This window comes from Mus musculus, chromosome 3 (assembly GCF_000001635.26).
Source record: "Mus musculus strain C57BL/6J chromosome 3, GRCm38.p6 C57BL/6J".
Taxonomy (NCBI): domain Eukaryota; kingdom Metazoa; phylum Chordata; class Mammalia; order Rodentia; family Muridae; genus Mus; species Mus musculus.
This window is the reverse complement of record NC_000069.6, coordinates 95548414-95569424: the sequence shown is the minus strand read 5'-3', so window position 1 is coordinate 95569424 and position 21011 is coordinate 95548414. Positions and strand designations below refer to the sequence as shown.

The window sequence follows — 21011 nt, the reverse complement described above, 5'->3', positions numbered from 1 at the left end:
GAACTCAGATATCCACCTTCCTCTACCTTCACAGTGCAGGAATCAAATGGTTTTGTTCATTACTGCTAGCTTACTAATGTTCCGTGTGCCAGAATGTATATGGTGTTCCGTATTTACTATCTTAGTGGGAAGTTAGAGACTGGGGATAAAAATTCACCTTCACAATTTTAGAATTGGACTCCTCTGTACATACGACATAAAATGATACTATATAAAAAGGCTTGTAGTCTATTGTAAAATCTTAATTAGAATTTCACTACTGCTTGGTAGTGATGGCACATGCCTTTTGATCCCAAAACACAGGAGGCAGAGTCAGGTGGATTTCTGAGTTCGAGGCCAGCCTGGTCTACAGAGTGAGTTCCTGAACAGCCAGGGCTACACAGAGAAACCCTGTGTTTCTTGAAAAAACAAACAAAGAAACAAACTATCGATCCCACAAAACTTCAATATTTTCACATACTGACATGATTTCAAATCCAGGCTACTCTCTATAATGAGGTCAGGCTAACAATGGCACAGAGACCCTGACTTAAAACCTGAAACAAGTATAAGTTTAACCATTTCAGAATTTGTGTCAATTTAATTTGAACTACATGGGAAAATTTATTTTGCTGTGCTGAGAACTGAATTAAGGGCCTTGTATATGTAAGATAAATACTCTGTCACTGGTCTACTCAGCCGAAGGAAATTTATTTTTAGATTTTAATTAAGAAATAATTTATAGGTTAGGTATAGTGCTGCACACCCTTAATCCTAGCACTCTGGAAGCAGAAGTAGGCAGATCTCTAAGTTCAAGGCCATCCAAGGAAACACTGTAAGACCCTGTTTCACTTGATAATAATTATTATTACTTATTGCTAGCCATGATGGTACATGCCTATAACCTAGAACTTGAGAAGTAGAGATGAGAGGATCAGAAATTCCCAGCTGTTTTCAACTTTGTAGTTAATGCATACCAGTCTGGGATACAATAAACTGTCTTAAAAAAACTCATAAAATCAGAACAAACTACTAAAATACTAGTTTAAGCATGGTTTAAGAATACATGTAAAACTAATACAATGTTTTAAAATGTTTAAATTCATTTTTATAAGTTAATATGTGATATTAATGTTGACAGTGCTAATTGGTTAATCATAGTTGGCAGAATTTGTTTAGTATTAACTGCATTAGCTTAAATGAATTGAAGATTGGACTTTAAAATATTCAATGCAGCCAGGCATGGTAACCCATTATCTTTAATACTAGCAGTGATACGCTGGTCTCTACTGAATTCAAGGCCAATCATTTGCTACATAGCAAATTCTAGGCCAACCAGAACTACATAGTGAGATCCTATCTCAAAAATAAATAAATAAATAAATAAATAAATAAATAAATAAAATATTTAAATGTGGGGCTGGTTAAGAGCAGTTAAGAGTACTTACTGTTCTTGCAGAGTTTTGTTCCCAGTACCTATATTGGGTGGCTACAGCCACCTAAACCTCTAGTTCCATGAGCTCCAATATAGACACTTTAAGACATGTGCACACACATGTATACATCCATATAAATAAATAAAAATAAATCTTTAGACTATCCACATGTTCACATTTTTTAGTAACCAAGCCTGGTCTATATGAAGTTAGTTTAAATTACTGTCTTACTACATGATAACTACTGTTGTATCTATAGAGAAGGGAAGAAGAGATGTGAAAGACTTACATATTTCTTCTGTAAAGCATCATAGCATCCAAGCATCCTAAAGAAAAAGCCAAATATATTCTTTTATATTTAATATATTTTCAGGAACTAGTTCTTTTCATAAATCTCTATATTTACCTTTAGAAAATAAAATAATTAAAGCATCTTTTTTATTAACTACCTTAAAACTAAACAAAATAAAACAAGGAAATGGGCTGGAGAGATGATGTAGTGGTTAACAGTGCTTACTGCTCTTGTAGAGGCCTTGGGTTTTTGTCCCAGCACCTACAAGATAGCTCACAACTGCCAGTAACTACAGTTGTGGGGTCTTATACCCTCCTCTGCTTTTCTTGGGCATCTGCACACACATGGCATACTTACATGCACTAGGGCACGTAGACTTAAACAATTTTTTAAAACTTTAAAAAAGAAAAACCATCCAGGCAGTGGGTGCAAGCCTTTAATCCCCTGCACTCAGGAGGCAGAGCCAGGCAGATCTCTGAGAGTTCAAGGCCAGCCTGGTCTATAGAGTGAGTTTTAGGATAGCCAGGGCTATACAGTGAAACCCTGTTTCAAAAATAAAAAAAATATTAAAAAAAGAAAAACAGGGCTGGTGAGATGGCTCAGTGGGTAAGAGCACCTGACTGCTCTTCCAAAGGTCCCGAGTTCGAATCCCAGCAACCACATTGAGATCTGGTGCCCTCTTCTGGTGTGTCTGAAGACAGCTACAGTGTACTTACATATAATAAATAAATAAATCTTTAAAAAAAAAAAGAAAAATAATAACAATGAAGTAGAAATATGGAGATGGGAGGACAGAAGGGAAACTATAAAATATCTGACAGCTATTTGTACAGTTATAATAAAAATGAATTCTATTTACATGGAGCATGAAATTTTAAAAAATTAATACATAAATCCAAAGACCTAAAAACATGGTACCCAGGGCTAAAGGGTTAATCAATAAAATCTGGTTATATACTGAAAAGTATTCAACATATAAAGAGTATGATTAGAAAAATAGTAATTTTCTGCCTTTAGGTATTCTTTTACTTACCACTTCACTAGCTGTGAAGAACCTGGACAATTTTTATCTTCTTTCAGAATTTTGACACAGAGATCTTAATGAAAAATGAAATAACTACATAAGTAATTATAACTAGTTAATTAATTAATTATATGTATTTGCTTTGTGTTCTATGTGTACGTGTGGGTACACCATGTATGTGTGGCATATGTATGGCAGCTAGAGACTTTTGAGAGCTGGTTCTCTCCTTCTACCATGTGGGTTGTAGGGAGTTAACTCAGATCATCAGGTTTGATTGCAAGTGCCTTTAACAGCTGAGCTATATTGTCAGCCTCAACATTAAATTTTAAATTATATTTTCTCTAGCTATGAATTATAGGTATATTATTTTTGAGACAGAATCTCATTATGTAGCCCAGGTTGGTCTTGAACTCATAATCCCCCTGCCTTAACTTATCTAGTATTGGGATTACACAAGTTGGACTACCCACCTGACTCATTATAGGCATATTATTAGTGGCAGCTTCCAAATATTGGTACTCTTTACTATAAAATGCTATCATAATGAATAAGGATTTAAGTTGGTGGGTAGGAACTTTCCTATTTCAGTGGCTTAGTTGGTAAGTGCTTGCCTAACATTCACAAAGTCCTAGGCTGAATCTTGAGCACCAAGTAAACTGGGTGTAGTGGTACATGTCTACAATCTCAGCCCTCAGACGAGAGGCAATGGGAACCCGGAGTTCGAGACCAGCCTTAGCTATATAACCAGTGCAAGGCCAGACTGGACTACTTAATACTTTGTCTGAAAAAACGGGGGTGGGCAGAATAGTGCACAGTATTAAGAGTACTGTCTAATCTCCCAGAGGACCTAAGTTAGATTCCCAGTACTCAAGTGGCAGTTCACAGTAATTCTGGTTCCAGGGGACCTGGTGCCCTTTCTGGTCTCCAAGAGCACCAGGCACACACAAGGTATACATACATACATGGAGGTAAAACAACAAAATAAAATAAATTTAAGAAAATTTGGATATCATTTTTTTCATTCAATGATTTTCTGATAGTCTTAGAATGTTTGCTATGAACTCTTATTCTACTGAAATATTTTGTAACTAGACCAAAAGTTGACTCTCAGATAAGGACTGCAGAGGCACAACATGTAACACATTGAAAAGGACTGAAAGCACCACTGTCTCAGATTCTTTAGTTCATAAACAGGGTTAGCTATTTCATAAGACTGTAGTATGTTTGCTAGTTTGACACAAGTTAGCATTATCCAAAAGAAGGGAACCTCAATTGAAAAAAATGACTCCATAAGATCCCACTGTAAGACATTTTCTTAATTAGTGATTGTGGGAGGGGCCACCCTTGGGTTAGTGGTCCTGGATACTCTAGGAAAACAGGCTGAACAAACAACGAGGAGCAAGCCAGTATCCATCACTTGTCCATGGCCTCTGCACCAGCTCCTGCCTTCAGGTTCTGGCCCTGCTTGAGTTCTTGACCTGCCTTCCTTCAGTGATAGACTATGATGTGGACGTGTAACCCACATAACTTCTTTCCTCTCCAACTTGCTTTTGGTTATGGTGTTTCAATCATAGCACTAGTAATCCTAATTAGGACATTTAGTATATGAGTTGATAAGATAGTAATCATAAGGGCTGGCAAGGTGGCTCAGCCGGTAAGAACACTGACTGCTCTTCGAAGGTTCTGAGTTCAAATCCCAGCAACCACATGGTAGCTCACAGCCACCCATAATGAGATCTGATGACTTCTGGTGTATCTGAAGTCAGCTACAGTGTAATTATGTATATAAATAAACCTTTGGGCTGGAGCAAGCGGAGTTGACCGGAGCGAGCAGAGGTCCTAAAAGATTCAATTCTGAACAACCAAATGAAGGCTCACAACAATCAGTACAGCTACAGTGTACTCACATAAATGAATAAATGAATGAATGAATAAATAAATAAATCTTAAAAAAAAAGATAGTAGCCAGGTGTGGTGACGCACACCTTTAATCCCAGCTCTCGGGAGGCAGAGGCAGGCAGATTTCTGAGTTCGAGGCCAGTCTGGTCTACAAAGTGAGTTCCAGGACAGCCAGGGCTATACAGAGAAACCCTGTCTCAAAAAACCAAAAAAAAAAAAAAAAAAAACCAAAAAAAAAAAAAAAAAAACCAAAAAAAAAAAAAAGATAGTAATCATAACATAGTGGTTGGCATGTTGTCCAGCATATAGTTGGAACTCAATTTTATATGCAAAGAAAGGAATTACTGTAGTATAAACTAGATGTGTTTTATTTCCTTTTGTGAAGTTTTGTTGTTGTTGTTGTTTTATTTTGTAGTCCTGACTACCCTAGAACTCTATATGTAGAACAAGCTGACTTCAAACTTAGACATTCGCCTGCCTCTGTCTCCCAAGTACTGAGATTAAAGACACGAGCCACCTCACCCAGCTTTAATTTTTGACATAGGATTGAAGTATCTCAGGGCAGGCCTCCAACTTGCTATGAAGTTGAGGATGATCTTGAACTCTTAATCCTTCTAACTTTACCTCTCAAATGCTGGGGGCAATACATGTGTGGCACCACATGTAGTGGTTTGAATAGGAATGGCTCCCATAGACCATGAGTTTGAATGCTTGGCCATAGGGAGTAGCACTATTAGGAGGTGTGGCCTTGTTGAAGGAAATAGGTCACTGTGGGGGTGGGCTTTGTGGTCTCTATGCTTAAGCTATGCCCAGTGTGGTACAAAGTCTCCTGCTGCTGTCAAATCAAGATGTAGAACTCTCAGCTACCATGTCTGCCTGCATGCTGCCATGCTTTCTGCCATGATGATAATGGACTAAACCTCTGAACAATAAGCCAGACCCATCTAAATGTTTTCCTTTACAAGAGTTGCCATGGTCATGATGTCTCTTCACAGTACTGAAACTAACTAAGACACCATTTCTGGTTATATTTTGCTTCTTTAAAATTGCATAAACACACATGATGCCAGTATAAAAATTTTAAGCAACATTTAAATCTGTTTACTTCATTGTTAAAGGTCCAATGTTAGGTAAAGTTATGTTACACTTGCAAAATTGAGGGAAAATTACAACTAAGTGGTTTTGAAAGTATTTTATCAGTGGAAAGAGAGGCCCATTGGTCTTGCAAACTTTGGTCCAATGTTAGGTAAAGTTATGTTACACTTGCAAAATTGAGGGAAAAATTACAACTAAGTGGTTTTGAAAATATTTTATCAGTGGAAAGAGAGGCCCATTGGTCTTGCAAACTTTATATGCCTCAGTACAGTGGAATGCCAGGGCCAAGAAGTGGGAGTGGAGGGGGAGGGGAGGGAGGGTTTGGGGGGACTTATGGGGTAGCATTGGAAATGTAAATGAAGAAAATACCTAACTAATTAAAAAAAAGTTAAAAAAAAAAAAAGGAAAGGGGAATCCACATAAATTGGAGATGTCCTTTAGAGATGTAAATTTCCCTCATACAAATGTATCTTTCCCATTGTTTCCAGAAAAAAAAAGAAAATATTTTATATCCCTAAAAAAATATTTAAGTGCAGAAGATGTAGCTCAGCAAAAGAGCACATTTTTAGCATGTATAAGTCCCTGAGTTTGATCCCTAGAAAAAATAAACAACCCAACCTGCATATAAATGTGGCTTTATACATTAAGAGCACAAAAAAGGAAACAACCTAAGTTGATATGTATGGCCGAACAATGGAATATTATTCATAGTGAAAAGGAATCAATTATTAATCCATGTTACAGTATTATGATTAAGTGAAAGAAGTCAGTTAGAAAGAACATACTGCATGATTCCTTTTAAGACAAATATCCAGAATAGGTATATTCACTGAAACAGAAAGCAGCTCTTAACCTCGTTAGGAAGAGAGAATGATTTATTGTGGATGTTTGCGGGGAGGCAGTGGTGAAATTTTCTAAAATTATGATGGTAATTGCATAATGCTGTGAGCACTGTATCATTGAACTATATACTTTGGTGAATTGTCAGGTTATGTGAATTACATCAATAAAATTACTACCAAAAATCACATTCTCTAAGTAAAGAACAAAGAAGGTCCTAAGTATTGTAGATTACCATCCAGATATCTTGTCCCATAAGCACGTTCTGGAAATATTCCTCTCAAATAGGTGATGCAAGATACTGAAACAGCTAGGAGCCTCTTCACAAACATCAAAGATTGATGCTCAGTTGATATCTTATTGGGAAATACCAATGCACTCTAAAATTCAAGGGAAATTAAAAACATTTTATTGACATTTATTGAAAACAAAGCTTCCATGAGCTTAAAAGCAGAGTCTAGTTTTGCATAAGCACAGTACTTTCCTAAATAATTCTCCAAAATCATCATCCCCAAAAAGTTACTGCAAATTATAAGGTGCCGGGGTGTGTTCAGGGTTAATGGCCCAAGAGTAAAGCAAAATGTGTTTAACAGTCATAAGCATCCTTGAGATTTTAGGGCATGGTGGTGCGAGCCTTTATTCCTAGCACTTAGGAGACAGAGGCAGTTGGATCTCAGTGAGTTTGAGGCCAGCCAAGTCTACAGAGCAAGTACCAGGACAGTCAGGACTACTCGGAGAAACCCTGTCTCAAAAAACAAACATTCAGAAAGCCAAGAGAAAGAAATGCACTTGAGGGCTAGTTAGCAGTCAAGAGCATTGCCTGCTCCTTGAGGAATCAGGTTTCATTCCTGGCACCCATACAGTGGCTAACAGAATTTTACTTTCGTTCCAGGGGATCTGACAGCACAGTTCCCACATAGTACACAGACATACATGCAAGCAAACCACCAGTACAAAATAAATAGAAAAAAAAAAAAAAGCAGCACTTTGAGCCATGGGTGGCAGCAAATGCTTGTAATTCCAATGCTCAGAAGGCAGAGGCAGGTGGATCTCTGCGAGGAGAGCCTGGTCTACATACAAAGTTCCAGTCCAACCAGGGCTTCAGAGTGAGATGCTATCTAAAATAATAATAAATAATAACAACAACAATAATAAAGAGAAGAACAGTCTCTTAGATAGAATTTCCTCTCCTTAGTGGCACAATTCTAAGTATTCACTCTCTTCACGAACAGCAGCTAAAAACCATTATTAGGAAAAGAACCCCCTAGAACAAAACACAATCACTGGGTTCATACTTGGATTGCTGAGTGAAAACAAGCAGGACTCAACCTTACTTGCACTTTACAACTGTCACATTTGGCTGGTGAGAGCTCCAACGAAGGAGATGCCACTGAATGAACAACTTATGGTACTATACTAAACGCTCAAAAGAATTCTACATTACTTATTTCCTTAAAGAATGTCCTAATACAATTAAAGCATCAAAATACTTGACTCTTATAAACAATAAAATATTTACAACTTCAAGAAATAAGAAACTCAGTTAAATTAATACATATTAAGTCATAAGAAATCATACCAGGGAAGCTGTCCTCTGCAACTGCATAGTGGCCATCTTCCAAGAAATATTTTCTTCAAACATGTAACACAAATATAAATTTTAATTTCAGATTTAATTTTTATCTCTAAAATTTTATCTTATTACATATGGGATTTTTATCTTAATAAATTTCAGAATTTTACTTAAAATTCAATCTTTAAAAGTCAATGTAGCCAGACAGTGGTGGAACATGCCTTTAATCCCGGCACTAGGAAGGCAGAGGCAGGTAGATCTCTATGAGTTCGAAGCCAGCCTGGTCTACAGAGGGAGTTCTAGGACAGCGGGGCTACACAGAGAAAGCCTGTCTCAAAAAAAAAAAAAAAAAAAAAAAAAAAAAGAGGTCAATGTATTGCTCCAGGGTGTGGTACATGCCTATAATCCTAACATTTAAGATGCTCAGGCAAGAGGATCAGTATTTCAAGTTTATCCTTAGCTGGTTAGAAAGTTGTAGTCCAGGCAAGACTGTCTGAGACCTTTTTTGCTTTTCTGTTTTTTTGTATTTTGGGGGTGGGGATGGTGCCTGATAATTTAAAAATAATTATATCAAAAAAGTCAAATCAGATGACTCCTTTATCAGGCTCAGTATGCATTGTTGCTCTGAAACTATAAATGGGAAAGCCAGGAGGGCACAAGATGGTTGAGCTGGTAAAGGAGCTTGCCTCTGGGCTGATGATCTTAGCTGGTAGAAACAACATGGCAGGCAGAAGGAGCAAATTGATTCCCATAAGCTGTCCTCTGACTTCTACACATGCCATGGCATGTTCACATATATTCCCCTCCCTGATATGTATCGAAAACATTTTTAAGGTCAGCAGACAATACTATTTTTTTTTTTAAATTTCTTTTCTCATGTAGCCAAGAATGAATTTCGACTTTGTTTTTCTTTCTTTCAAGGCAGGTCTCTCTACGTAGCTCTGCTGTCCTGGAACTCTCTCTGTAGATTAGGCTGGCCTCCGAGACCCACCCGCCTCTGTCCCTGCCTAGCTGGTACTGGGACTAAAGGAGTGAGCCACTACACCCGGCCTCATCTTGAACTTCTGATCCCTCGGCCTCCCCCCGACCCCCCAGTGCCATCATGCACCATTTATTCTCAAATCTTAATTTATATTTTGAGACAAGGTCTCACTATGTAGCTCTGGCTGGCCTGTGACTTACGCTATGTAGAGCACAGTGGCCGACACTCCACCCACCTTCTGATTCTTTTAATGACTGACTCTGAGTTCCCAACTATCTTGGTAAACCGACTTAAATTTCCTTGCACCCTGGTCTCTATTTCGTCTGTTAACATGAGAATTCACGTAGAAGTCCGCACAAAATAAGAGACCTGACACGGCTGGAAACCGTTAGTCCCATGGCGACTGCCAGCTGCCCTCGTCGCCCCCTCAGGACCCGCTTCGGACACAAGCACACAAAGTCTCTCAAATGTCTGCTGTTTGGACCGTAAGGAACCTGAGAGGGCGAAGGGCCACAGAAAAGTGACTAAGGGATGATAAAAAATGAAGAGAACCAAGCCGAAAATAAACATACTTTACGCACCGCCTGAGGGAAGCGTCCGGCAGCGACAGGCAAGAGTCTTGAAGTGCGGCGCTCCGGTCAGCACGTGCGCAGTGCGCATGCGCCTTAACTGTCACTGGCACGTGGCGCACCCTTTGACCTCAGGCCAGACCACTATTCCCGCCAAAAGCTGCGCAAGGCCTGCCGGGAGCCAGGCTCGCAGCAAGGCTCCAGCGCCGTCCCCAGCAGGCCAAGGCCTGACCGGGGTCAGGTCGCTGAAGGTACAAAGCCTGCCCGACACAGCTGGCTCCCCAGAGACCCCCGGTGTCCCCACACCCGGTGTTGCTGTTTTCTGCTTTAGATTTTGTCACTTTTAGATGATTGTTAGATTTTCCGGTTGCTGTACAGTCCCCACATCCAGTTAACGATGCCTCTGAGGAAATCAGTCGTCTACCAGTCTGCTTACTTAGGTTTTTATTTCTGTTTAATTGATTTCAAAGCTGAACTGCGGCGGTGCATGCCTTTAATCCCAGCACCCGGGAAGCAGAGGCAGGCAGATTTCTGTGGTCAAGACCAGTCTGGTCTGCAAAGTGAGTTCCAGTACAGCTAGGGCTACACAGAGAAACCCTGACTCTGGGAAAAAAACAAAACAAAACAAAACAAACTCAAACCAAAAGAACAAATAGTTTTTAATTTTTAGTATGCGTGTGTGTGCCTTATTACATTCATTTGGAGGTTAGAGGACAGTACTTGGACATGCTCATACCACAGCATAAGTGGGGGTCAAAGAATGACTTGAAGTTGGTTCTCTCTTCTACCATGGGGTGGGGGGTTGTCTCAGGATCTAACGGAGCTGCCAGGTTTGATAGCAATTACTTTTACCTGCTGAGCCTTCTCACCCGCCCTAATATTTTTATTTTTGAGAATTATTCTATATAGCCAAGGTTGGTCTTGAATGGCCATCCTGCCAACTTCTTGCTCCCATCCTCCAGACTAAACTTACAGATGTGTGTGTGTGTGTATAATATATATGCAATATATATCACATGTATATATATTATACACACACACACACACACACACACACACACACACACACACACACACCTGGGGACAGTGGATAGCTTTGAGAGCAATTTGTCTCATTTAAAAACAAAAGTAAGTTTTATTTTTGAAATGGTGATTTTCAGTACTGGCCTTCAAGATTGTGGGCGGTAGCTAAGCCAAGATGTTGTCAAACTGCTGATCCTTCATCAGGCTGTCCAAAGGACCACCAGCCCTGCTTCATATTCTTGTTTGTTTGTTTGTTTGGTTTGGTTTTTGTTTTTTTGAGACAGGGTTTCTCTATATAGCCCTGGTTGTCCTGGAGCTCACTTTGTAGACCAGGCTGGCCTCAAACTCAGAAATCTACCTGCCTCTGCCTCCCGAGTGCTGGGATTAAATGTGTGAGCCACCACGTCCGGCTCAGCTCTGCTTCATACAAGTGTTTTGAAAACACCACCATCCAGAGACTGCCCCACCCGGGGACCCATCCCATATACAACCACCAAACCCAGACGGTATTGCAAGCGGTCTATGCCAGCAAGACTTTGCTGACAGGACCCTGATATAGCTATCCCTTGTGAGGATATGCCAGTGTCTGGCAAATACAGAAGTGGATGCTCACAGTCATCTATCGGATGGAACACAGGGACCCTAGTGAAGAAGCTAGAGAAAGTACCCAAGGACCTAAAGGGGTCTGCAACCCTGTAGGAGGATTAACAATATGAACTAACCAGTACTCCCCAGAACTATGTATCTAGTTGCATATGTAGCAGAGGATGGCCTAGTTGGTCATCAATGGGAGGAGAGGCCCTGGTCTGGTCTTGCAAAGATCATATGCCCCAGTACAGCGAAATGCTAGGGTCAGGCAGCAGGAGTGGGTGGGTTGGGGAGCAGGGTGTGTGTGTGGGGGGGTATAGGGGACTTTCAGGATAGTATTTGAAATGTAAATGAAGAAAATATCTAAGAAAAAAAAGAAAGGAAGGAAGAAAACACAGTTCCTAGGCTGTTGAAGTGGCTCAGTGGGTAAAGGCAGTTTCTGCCAAGCAGGATAGACTGAGTTCTATTCCTGGAATCCTCAAGGTGACAGAAAAGAATCAATTCTGCAAACTGTCCCCTGCCCCCGACATGTGCACCCTAGCACGTGTACCCACACAGGCAAATGAATAAATAAATGTTAGGGAAGACAATGCAGTTCCAGAGGGAAAATGATGTTTGAGAAGCCTCATGGAACCTGGTGCTGGCGTTGGCGATTTCAGAGTCCCCCACAATTCAGTAAGAAGAACAATGAAGTCTAGAAGACTAGAATATTGTTTTCAGGATCAAAAATGGCAGAGATCTTGCTCTAGCATTTTCTCATGCAGTCTTCTCACGTTTATAAATTTCCAAATTTCCAAGAATTTTCTTTTCTTTTTTTTTTTTAAAGATTTATTCATTACATGTAAGTACACTGTAGCTGTCTTTTAGGCACACCAGAAGAGGGCATCAGATCTCATTATGGATGGTTGTGAACCATGTGGTTGCTGGGATTTGAACTCAGGATCTTTGGAAGAGCAGTCAGTGCTCTTCCCCACTGAGCCATCTCTCCAGCCCCTCCAAGAATTTTCAAATTCACTGTCTAGCATTCCATTGCTTTTATAAGAACCTTGTGAGAGAGACAGATCTCCCTCCTGTAGTCTCTCTTCCTCCTCTCCCCATGCTCTCCCCTCCTCCCTTTTCTGATCTTTTTTTTTTTTTGAAAATTTTTATTAGATGTTTTCTTTATTTACATTTCAAATGTTATCCCCTTTCCTAGTTTCCTCTCTGAAAATCCCCTATCCCCTCCCTCCTCGCCCTGCTCCCCACCCATCCCCCCCTGCTTCCCGGACCTGGTATTCCCTTATACTGGGGCATAGAACCTTCACAAGACCAAGGGCCTCTCCTCCCATTGATGACCAACCACATCCTTTGCTACATATGCAGCTGGAGACACGAATCCCACATGTGTTTCCTTTGCTTGGTGGTTTAAGCGTTGTTTTTTGTTTGCTTGCTTTGCTTCTGTTTTTTCAGGACAAGGTTTCTCTGTGTAACGGCCTTGCCTTTCTTGGAACTAACTTTGTAGACCAGGCTGGCTTTGAACTCTCAGAGATCTGCCTGCCTCTGCCTCCAGAGAAATGGAATTATAAGCATGTCTCACTATGCCTGTCATTTTTCATAACAACTTTATAACAATGTTTTCTTCATCACAATAGCTACTGCTCATCACTAACATAGCCTTGTTCATGATAGGGTATAAATGTTATCTAAGGACGACTTGAAAAAAATCATTTGTGACAATAATAGATATTTGAAATGACAGATTTTATTAAGCACTTTGGGGCTATCATGTTACAAATGGTTATTAGAAAACACTAGACAACAGGGTGTAAAAATAGCTATAACCTAGTTAGTACAGTAACTACACATTGATCACGACACACTTGGTTCCTCTGGATATTGCAGGCAAATTAAGTTAGAGTATATTCCATCTTTGTGACTTGTTAGAAAAAGAAGAAATGGTTTAGATTTCTGGGTAAGAGCAATAACTAGCAATTCCGCAGTGATTTTTATTATTTCTTGCCATCCGAATGTATCCTTGATCACCAAAGTTAAGGCCCCAACTATAAAAAGAGAAAAAAACAGCAAAATTACAAAATAATATAATAAAACTATATTTTACCTCTTTGCTTCCCCTAAAACATTTACATTTACATATGTTTAATCAATCAATCAATTTATTTATTTATTTTATTTTACCTGCATTGGTGATTTGCCTACATGTATGTCTGTGTCTATCCCCTGAAACTGGAGTTACAAACAGTTGTGAGTTCCCATGTAGGTGCTGGGAATTGAACCCAGGCACTCTGGAAGAACAGCCAGTGCTTTTATCCACTGAACCATGTCTCTAGCTTTACATAAATATATTATACAGGGTCTGACTATGTATCCCTGGCTGGCCTGGAACTTTGTATGTGGACCAGGCTGGGTCACAGAGATCCATCTGCCTCTATTTTCTAAGTGCTGGAATTAAAGGCTTCTTTTTAGCTTTTTGTTTTGGTTTTGCTTGTTTTTCATTTTGTTTAGACAAGCTCTCTTTATGTCACGCAGTCTGGCTGCAAGTTCAGCAGTTCTCCAGCTTTGACTTTCCAAGCCTGCGATTACAGGTGTGGCCCAGCACACACACTAGTTCCATATTGTTGGACATACTTATATTTAAGGTCAATAATATAAGATCCATTTCTGCTTTCTAGGCATGTCTTCTGCAAGGAAAGAGTATATTATTTGTAACACTCCATCTCTAAATGGTTTTGCACAATAGGGTCATAGGTAATGAATTTTTTTTATTAGACAAGAGTCACGTGAAACCCAGGTTAGTCCTAAACTTTTTTTCTTTTTCTTTTCTTTTCTTTTTTTTTTTTTTTTTTGGTTTTTCTCTGTGTAGCCCTGGCTGTCCTGGAACTCACTTTGTAGACCAGGATGGCCTCGAACTCAGAATTCCACCTGCCTCTGCCTCCTGAGTGCTGGGATTAAAGGCGTGTACCACCAGGCCAAGCTGTCCTAAAGTTATAGCTGAGACTGACCTTAAATTCTTAATCCTTCTGATTCCACCCTGTACAGGTGTTGTGTGCCACAAAGTCTGGCTTAAGGGTTATGTCTTTCCAGCATACATATTTCTTGAGAAACACCTTTTTTCTTTTTTTTCTTTGGTTTTTCAAGACAAGATTTCAGGGTTTCTCTGTGTAGCTCTGGCTGTCCAGGGACTTGGTCTGCAGACCAGGCTGGCCTCAAACTCAGAGATCTGCCTTCCTATGTCTCCAGGGTATTAAAGGCATGCACCACCATCATCTGGCTTGCAGAAACATCTGTCAAGAAGTACTTTTGAGTAACTACTATGAAAGTGTTACACAGCAATTAGCTCTGAATCAAATGACAAATAATACAGTTGTGAATTATCCAGATGAGATAATTCTCCTATTTAAAGCTATGGAAAAGTAGAATATTCTACTTAGTGTAGAAATGAGCTGCCTGGGACTAAACATTTTCCAGCTTGTCATGTTAGCTGGCGTCTCTGTACTCAAGAAGCCATATAACTGGGCACACAGCATCACACGCTTAAAATCCTAACGGCAGCAGGAGGAGCCAGCCGGAAGCAGGAGGACAGGAGCTTTTGTTCCTCTGTGGCTTAATGAACTTGAGGCCAGCCTGGGCTACATAAGAGCCTGGCCAAAAAAAGAGAAAAAAAAAAAAAAAAAAGGAAGGAAGGAGGGAGCCAAAAAAATGGGTGTATGGGGGAAAAAAAAACCCTAAACAAATAAAAAAAGAAGCCCAGTGAACAACAAGAGGCAACATGTCACACATGTCCACAACAAGGAGATCACTGCCGTGATGAGTAAATCAACATTGGCTTAAGAGTAAATCAACATTTGACATTTCCTCAGCTGCTTTCCCAGCAGACCATACATCACTGCCATCTGTTAGCTCCTCACAGGGAATCTGAAGGCAGCCATCGACCTTGACTTACAGAGCCTGTGTTTCCAGGAAGCCCTGAGTATTCAGGGTTGGACTGTGACCTGCTCAAAGTTTGCACTGGAATTCTAATCACAGGACCTCGAAAATGTGACTTTATTTGGAAGTAGGGGCACTGTAGATGCCATTAATTAGTAGATGTCATTAATTAGATTAAGATGAAGTCATTAGGTCAGCCTTAATCCAGTAGGACTGAAGTCTGCACACACGAGGCCTTGCGAGGTTTGAGGGCAAGAGAGAGGCCTGTTTCTACAAGTCAAAGAATGGAAATCACACGGCTGCAAGCCTCAAAATCTGGGGAGGTGCTCAACTCCTTCCTTCCTTCCTTCCTTCCTTCCTTCCTTCCTTCCTTCCTTCCTTCCTTCCTCCCCCCTTCCCTCCCCACTCTCTCTCTCTCTCTTTCTTTTCATTGTGTGTGTGTGTTTGTGTGTGTGTGTGAGATGTGTCCCAGGTTCAATGTGACCTTGAAATTGCTATGTACCAAAGGCTGGTCTTGAACTCCTGACCCTCCTGCCTCCACTGTCCAATGCCAGGATTATTGCACCACACTGGTCTCTTTTTTATCACCATCAATCTATTATTATTATTTTTTAAAGATTTATTTATTTATTTTTAAGTGTGTGAGTACACTGTAGCTGTCTTCAGACACATCAGAAGAGGGCATCGGATCCCATTACAGATGATTGTGAGCCACCATGTGGTTGCTGGGAATTGAATTCAGGACTTCTGGAAGAGCAGTCAGTGCTCTTAACTGCTGAGCTATCACTCCAGCCCTTATTATTATATTTTTGAGACAGTTTTTCTGTATAACCCTGGCTGTCCTAGAGCTTGCTCTGTAGCCTAGGCTGGCCTCAATCTTACAGAGATCTATTTGTCTCTGCCTCCATAGTATTGGAATTACGGATGTTCAACACCACCACCTTGCAAAAACATTTTTTTAAAAGATTTGTTTTTATTTTATATGTATGGATGTTTTGCCTGCATGTGTGTCTGTGCATCATGCATGTGCAGTGCCTATGGCAGCCCGAAGACGGTGTGGGATCCCTCTGAAACTGGCTGTTGGCCAACCAGTAGTTATTTTATTTTCTTTTCTTAAACTAAAATATGTTTAATTAGAAATTATCACTCCAGCAGTGGTGGCACATATATTTAATCCTGGGAGGCAGGGGCAGGTGGGTCTCTGAGTTTGAGGCCAGCCTGGTCTACAGAGTTCGTTCCAGGACAGCCAGGGCTACATGGAGAAACCCTGTCTTAAAACAAAGCAAAACAAACAACAACAACAAGAAAGTATCATATATATACAAGTGCATACAGTACATGTGTGTGCCACACATTCGGAGGCAAAGGAATAGAAGCAGTAAGAAAGACGTGGCTGTCATGCGAGAGAACTGGCTTAGAGCTGACAGTCCGAACACTGTGTAGCATCTCCTCTGTTCCTGTCCTACCTGCTAGCCGCTACCATACCATTCTACTCCTGTGAGTGTCACTTTCTCAGATCCATGTCTATAAAGAGTTTTTTTCTCATGATCCCCCAAAAGTAGCTAAAGTCACAACATGTTCATTTCTGTCTTCTAGCCTCAAGAACCAGAAGACAAAAACTTTCATCATTTTGACACCTCAGTCATTAAGATTACATACTGTCCTTCCGGAGGACCCAAGTTTGAGTTCTAGCACCCATGTTAGGAGGCTCACCACCACCTATAATGCAGCTCTAGAGGATCTGACACCTCTGGCTACCTTGGTCCCCTGCACTCTTATGCACATATTTACACACATAGACATAATTAAAAATAAAATAAACCTTTAAAATATTTTTCAAATGATGTTTGTCTGTGTGTGCCTGTGTAAGTTTATGCACATGAGGGTGCTTGCAGAGGTCTTGCTAGAGCACAAAGGGCTCTTCACTCTCTAGCCTCTTCATCCCCCTTTCTCTCTAAAAGCTGTACTCATTTTGCTTATGAATCATGCAGAGGTCAGTTCAGTGGGTTATTGAGGGGCTATTGTATGCTAGAATGGTTACACGCCAAGACTTGTTCTACTTAGTCACACCTGTTAGGCAGCAACAGGAAAGATTCAAGAGTAAAAAGAATGGACCTGGCAAGACGGGCCAGCCAGTGTAGTGGTTTGAAGGAGCCATTCCTATCCCCCATATTCTCTGACATCTGAATAAGTGTGGTCCCCAGTTGATAGCCCTGTTTGGGCAGGCTTGGGAGGCGTGGCCTTGCTGGAGGAGCTGTGTCATTGAGGACTGGTTTTGAGAGCTTAAAGATGTGCACCATTTTGAGTTGGCTCCCACTGCTACTTGCATGCAGTTCAAGATGTGAGCTCTCAGCTGTTCCTGCTGCTGTGCCTGCTGTAGGCTGTGCACAGCTTCCTGCTGCAATGGTGATAGACTCTTATCCCTCAGGACCATAAGCTCCAAATGAACCCTCTCTTCTACAAGTTGTCTTAGTTATGGTGATTTATCACAGCAACTGAGAAGAAGTAACTAAGACAGTGGGTGAAAGCACTTGCCGGGAAGCCTGGTGGCCTGGGTTCAATCTCCAAAATCCAGATATATACGCTCATACCGAATCCATACCTATACCCACACCCACCCCATACACACCTCCCACACACCATGCACTTTCACATACACAGATATAAAATACAAAGAGCATCAGTTCTCAGGCTCTCAAGGAATGGTCGAGGCAAGAGCTGTCTGAAATAGAGCCAGAAGACCTAGAAATGAGGCAGACTCCAAGACAGCTTTTGATGGAAATTCTGCTTGACTTGTAACTTAATTATCCCTGGGAAGGTCAGGAGGTTGGTATAGTGTAAGTGTATTGAGCCCTCAATAACATACTATCTGTTGGGTAACGATGTTATGTGATATGATTTACTGATATGGAAAATTCTGGAGGGAACAGTATGGTGGAGAGAGAACTGAATTCCTTGGCCATACTGAGTTTGGAGAAAGTAAATTGTCAAAGTGACTAAGACCAGGTAAGCATGAAGTTGTGGGCCAATGCTACAGGTAGTGGAAGAGATTTGAAGGCTTCCATCTTACAGGTTATGGTAAAATTATGACTAGAATGATGTAGATGAAGTCAGAAGTAACCATTTGGGTCCCTGGGGCAGTAGGGAATACCAACATTCTGAGTCTGGCTATAGGAACAATGTTCCTACGAGGGGCTGAAAGGGCTGCGGATGTGCGTCAGAGGAAGAGCTTAAGGAGTATGTGCATGCCCCCCGCTTCAGCCCTAACACTGTCAAATGAAACTCATCATCATGACTGTTCTACAGAGCAGGCAAGGAATGGTGAGAAAAGCCCAGAGGGAAATGGCAGTGTACATCTGTAATTCCAACCCTTGGGAGGCAGAGACAAAGGATGGCTGTAAGTTCAAGGCCAGCCTGGAACACATAGTGAGTTCTGGGCCAGCTAGGAGTAATAGCAAGACCCTATCTCAAAACATCAATGATATGAAATAAAATAAAATAATAAGAAAGTTATTATAGAAGACAAATCGTGAAAACAAAGATGAAGATGGGTATCTTAGTCACTGTTCTATTGCTGTGAAGAGACACCATGGTCACAGAAACTCTTATAAAGGACTGGCTTATAGCTTCAGCCCATCAGTCCATTTTCAGCATGACAGGAAGCCCAGCAGTAAGCATAGGGCTGGAGCAATAGCTGAGAGCTACATCCTGATCTGCAAGTGGCTGGGGGAAGGTCTGGGGAAGGGGCCTGGTCTTGGCCTGGCTTTTTGAAAACCTTAAAGCCACATCTCCTAATCATTTTAATCCTCCTCAATTAGTACCACTCCCTGGTGACTAAGCATTCAAATTTATGAGTCTATGAGGGCCATTCTCATCCAGACCGCCATAGTGGGGCAGTGAGTAATTTCCCATGGGGCTTTGTAAGAAGCTACAAATGCACATCCTTGCTGCTATGGTGACCAGCATCCTAACAGCAAGAGTATATTTGCTGAGGTACCCTCCCAGTCCTGACAATAAAGCCAACACTCATGTGCTAATGTATTACCTGTTTTTCACAAGCCAGTAATCTTTGCCATCAAGAGTCCCATAGCCAACCACAAGAACACCATGATTCACATTGCCCGTACAGGAGGGGTCGTCATAGACACCTGGGAATAAAACACAGATGGGAAAGAGGCAAGTGTTTCAGGATAATAAAACATGCTTGGAGATATGACAAGGTGACTTAGACATTGTAATTCTTTGACATTGATACTCTGTCAGTTTCCCTGACAAGTTTGGGACTGACCCATAGATCTCTCGGACATTTATTATTATCTCTTTACCATGTCTTCCACTTCTCTTAACTTATGTACAACTGGTTGCATTTCTTTGTATAAATTCATAAATTGTCCACTCTGAGCTTTTTCTAAATTAAATGCTTCTCAGTGCATATTGTAGCTTTCTGCTGTATATAAGACAGAGTTCTGCATTTAGTGTGTACTGGGGGACTGTGTTACTGAGCTTCGTATGATGGTGTGCATGTGCGGTTTTAAGTGTTAATCTTAAAGAACTATTAGGTGCCCTCCCTTATGTCCTCACAGGCCAGGGTCTCACATAACCCACTTAGGATGTCCCCCAAACTTGATATGTTGCCAAAGATGACCCTGAGCTTCTGATCCTCCTGCCTCCACGTCCCAAGAGTTGAGATGACATGTTTAATACTACCATGCTCAATATCTGTGTGCTGGGAACTGAACCCAGGCTTCCTGTCTGGGGGGCAAACATTTTACTAGCCAAGCCACACCTCCATTCCTGTAATTTTAAAAAAAATATATATATCCAAATAGTACTCCTTGTTATATATGTGCCATCTTTTCTTTATCCACTCAGAAGTTGATGGTCACTTAGGTTGTGGAAAATTATTCTGCAGTGAACTTGAGAGATGTCTTTTCAGTACATTGATTTAATTTCTTTGGGATATATTCCTGGTAGTGGAGTTTCTGGGTCAAATGGTAGTTCTATCTTTTACTTTTTTGGGGGGGAATTTCTATACCATTTCCCTTAAAAGCTGTACTAGTTGATAGTCTTACAATCAGTGTGAAATGGTTCCTGTGTCACCAGCATTGAGTTATCGTCTATCTTTATGATCGTTTGAGACCTGGTCTTGCTATGTAGCCCTGGCTGGTCCGGAATTCACTCACTATACAGTCAATGTCCTGGTGAGCTTCAGGTTGACTTGACACAGCTAGATTATTGAGAAGATACCTCCATCAGACTGGCCTGCGGGGCATTTTCTTGATTAATGATTGATGTAGGAGTGGTGTAGATGGTGGTGGTGGGGTAGGGTGGGGAATAAGAAAGCAAATGGAGCAAGCTGGTAAACAACATTGTTCCATGGTCTCAGCCTCAGTTCCTGATTGGCTTCCCTTGATGATGGACTGTAAACTGCCCAACAAATAAACATTCTGTACTGGCTAGTTTTGTGTCAACTTGACACAGCTGGAGTTATCACAGAGAAAGGAGCTTCAGTTGAGGAAATGCCTCCATGAGATCCAACTGTAAGGCATTTTCTCAATTAGTGATCAAGGGGGAAAGGCCCCTTGTGGGTGGGACCATCTCTGGGCTGGTAGTCTTGGGTTTTATAAGAGAGCAGGCTGAGCAAGCCAGGGCAAGCAAGCCAGTAAAGAACATCCCTCCATGGCCTCTGCATCAGCTCCTGCTTCCTGACCTGCTTGAGTTCCAGTCCTGACTTCCTTAGTGATGAACAGCAGTATGGAAATGTAAGCCGAATAAACCCCTTCCTCC

At 41.0% G+C, this 21011-nt stretch overlaps 2 protein-coding genes across 8 annotated transcripts in view; both read right to left on the bottom strand.

Annotated features, from left to right (window-relative positions):
- The window catches only part of Hormad1 (HORMA domain containing 1), a 28187-nt gene extending 18439 nt beyond the window's left edge, over positions 1 to 9748 (bottom strand). For 3 of the 5 annotated variants that reach the window (NM_001289534.1, NM_001289532.1, NM_001289537.1), the window contains exons 1-5: positions 9693 to 9748; positions 8145 to 8197; positions 6801 to 6945; positions 2741 to 2804; positions 1705 to 1741 (exon numbers count right to left, since the gene is read on the bottom strand). In NM_001289534.1, coding sequence (NP_001276463.1) covers positions 1705 to 1741; positions 2741 to 2804; positions 6801 to 6945; positions 8145 to 8180 — 282 coding nt within the window. In that variant the 5' untranslated portion in view covers positions 8181 to 8197; positions 9693 to 9748. The remainder of the gene's footprint in view (positions 1 to 1704; positions 1742 to 2740; positions 2805 to 6800; positions 6946 to 8144; positions 8198 to 9692) is intronic. The other 2 variants (NM_026489.3, NM_001373886.1) reach the window with 2 other exon arrangements.
- A 3271-nt stretch (positions 9749 to 13019) lies between these two features.
- Positions 13020 to 21011, bottom strand: part of Ctss (cathepsin S) — a 29620-nt gene continuing 21628 nt past the window's right edge. For 2 of the 3 annotated variants that reach the window (NM_001267695.2, NM_021281.3), the window contains exons 7-8: positions 19270 to 19372; positions 13020 to 13339 (exon numbers count right to left, since the gene is read on the bottom strand). In NM_001267695.2, the coding sequence (NP_001254624.2) occupies positions 13240 to 13339; positions 19270 to 19372 (203 nt within the window). In that variant the 3' untranslated portion in view covers positions 13020 to 13239. The remainder of the gene's footprint in view (positions 13340 to 19269; positions 19373 to 21011) is intronic. The other variant, XM_006500975.3, reaches the window with a different exon arrangement.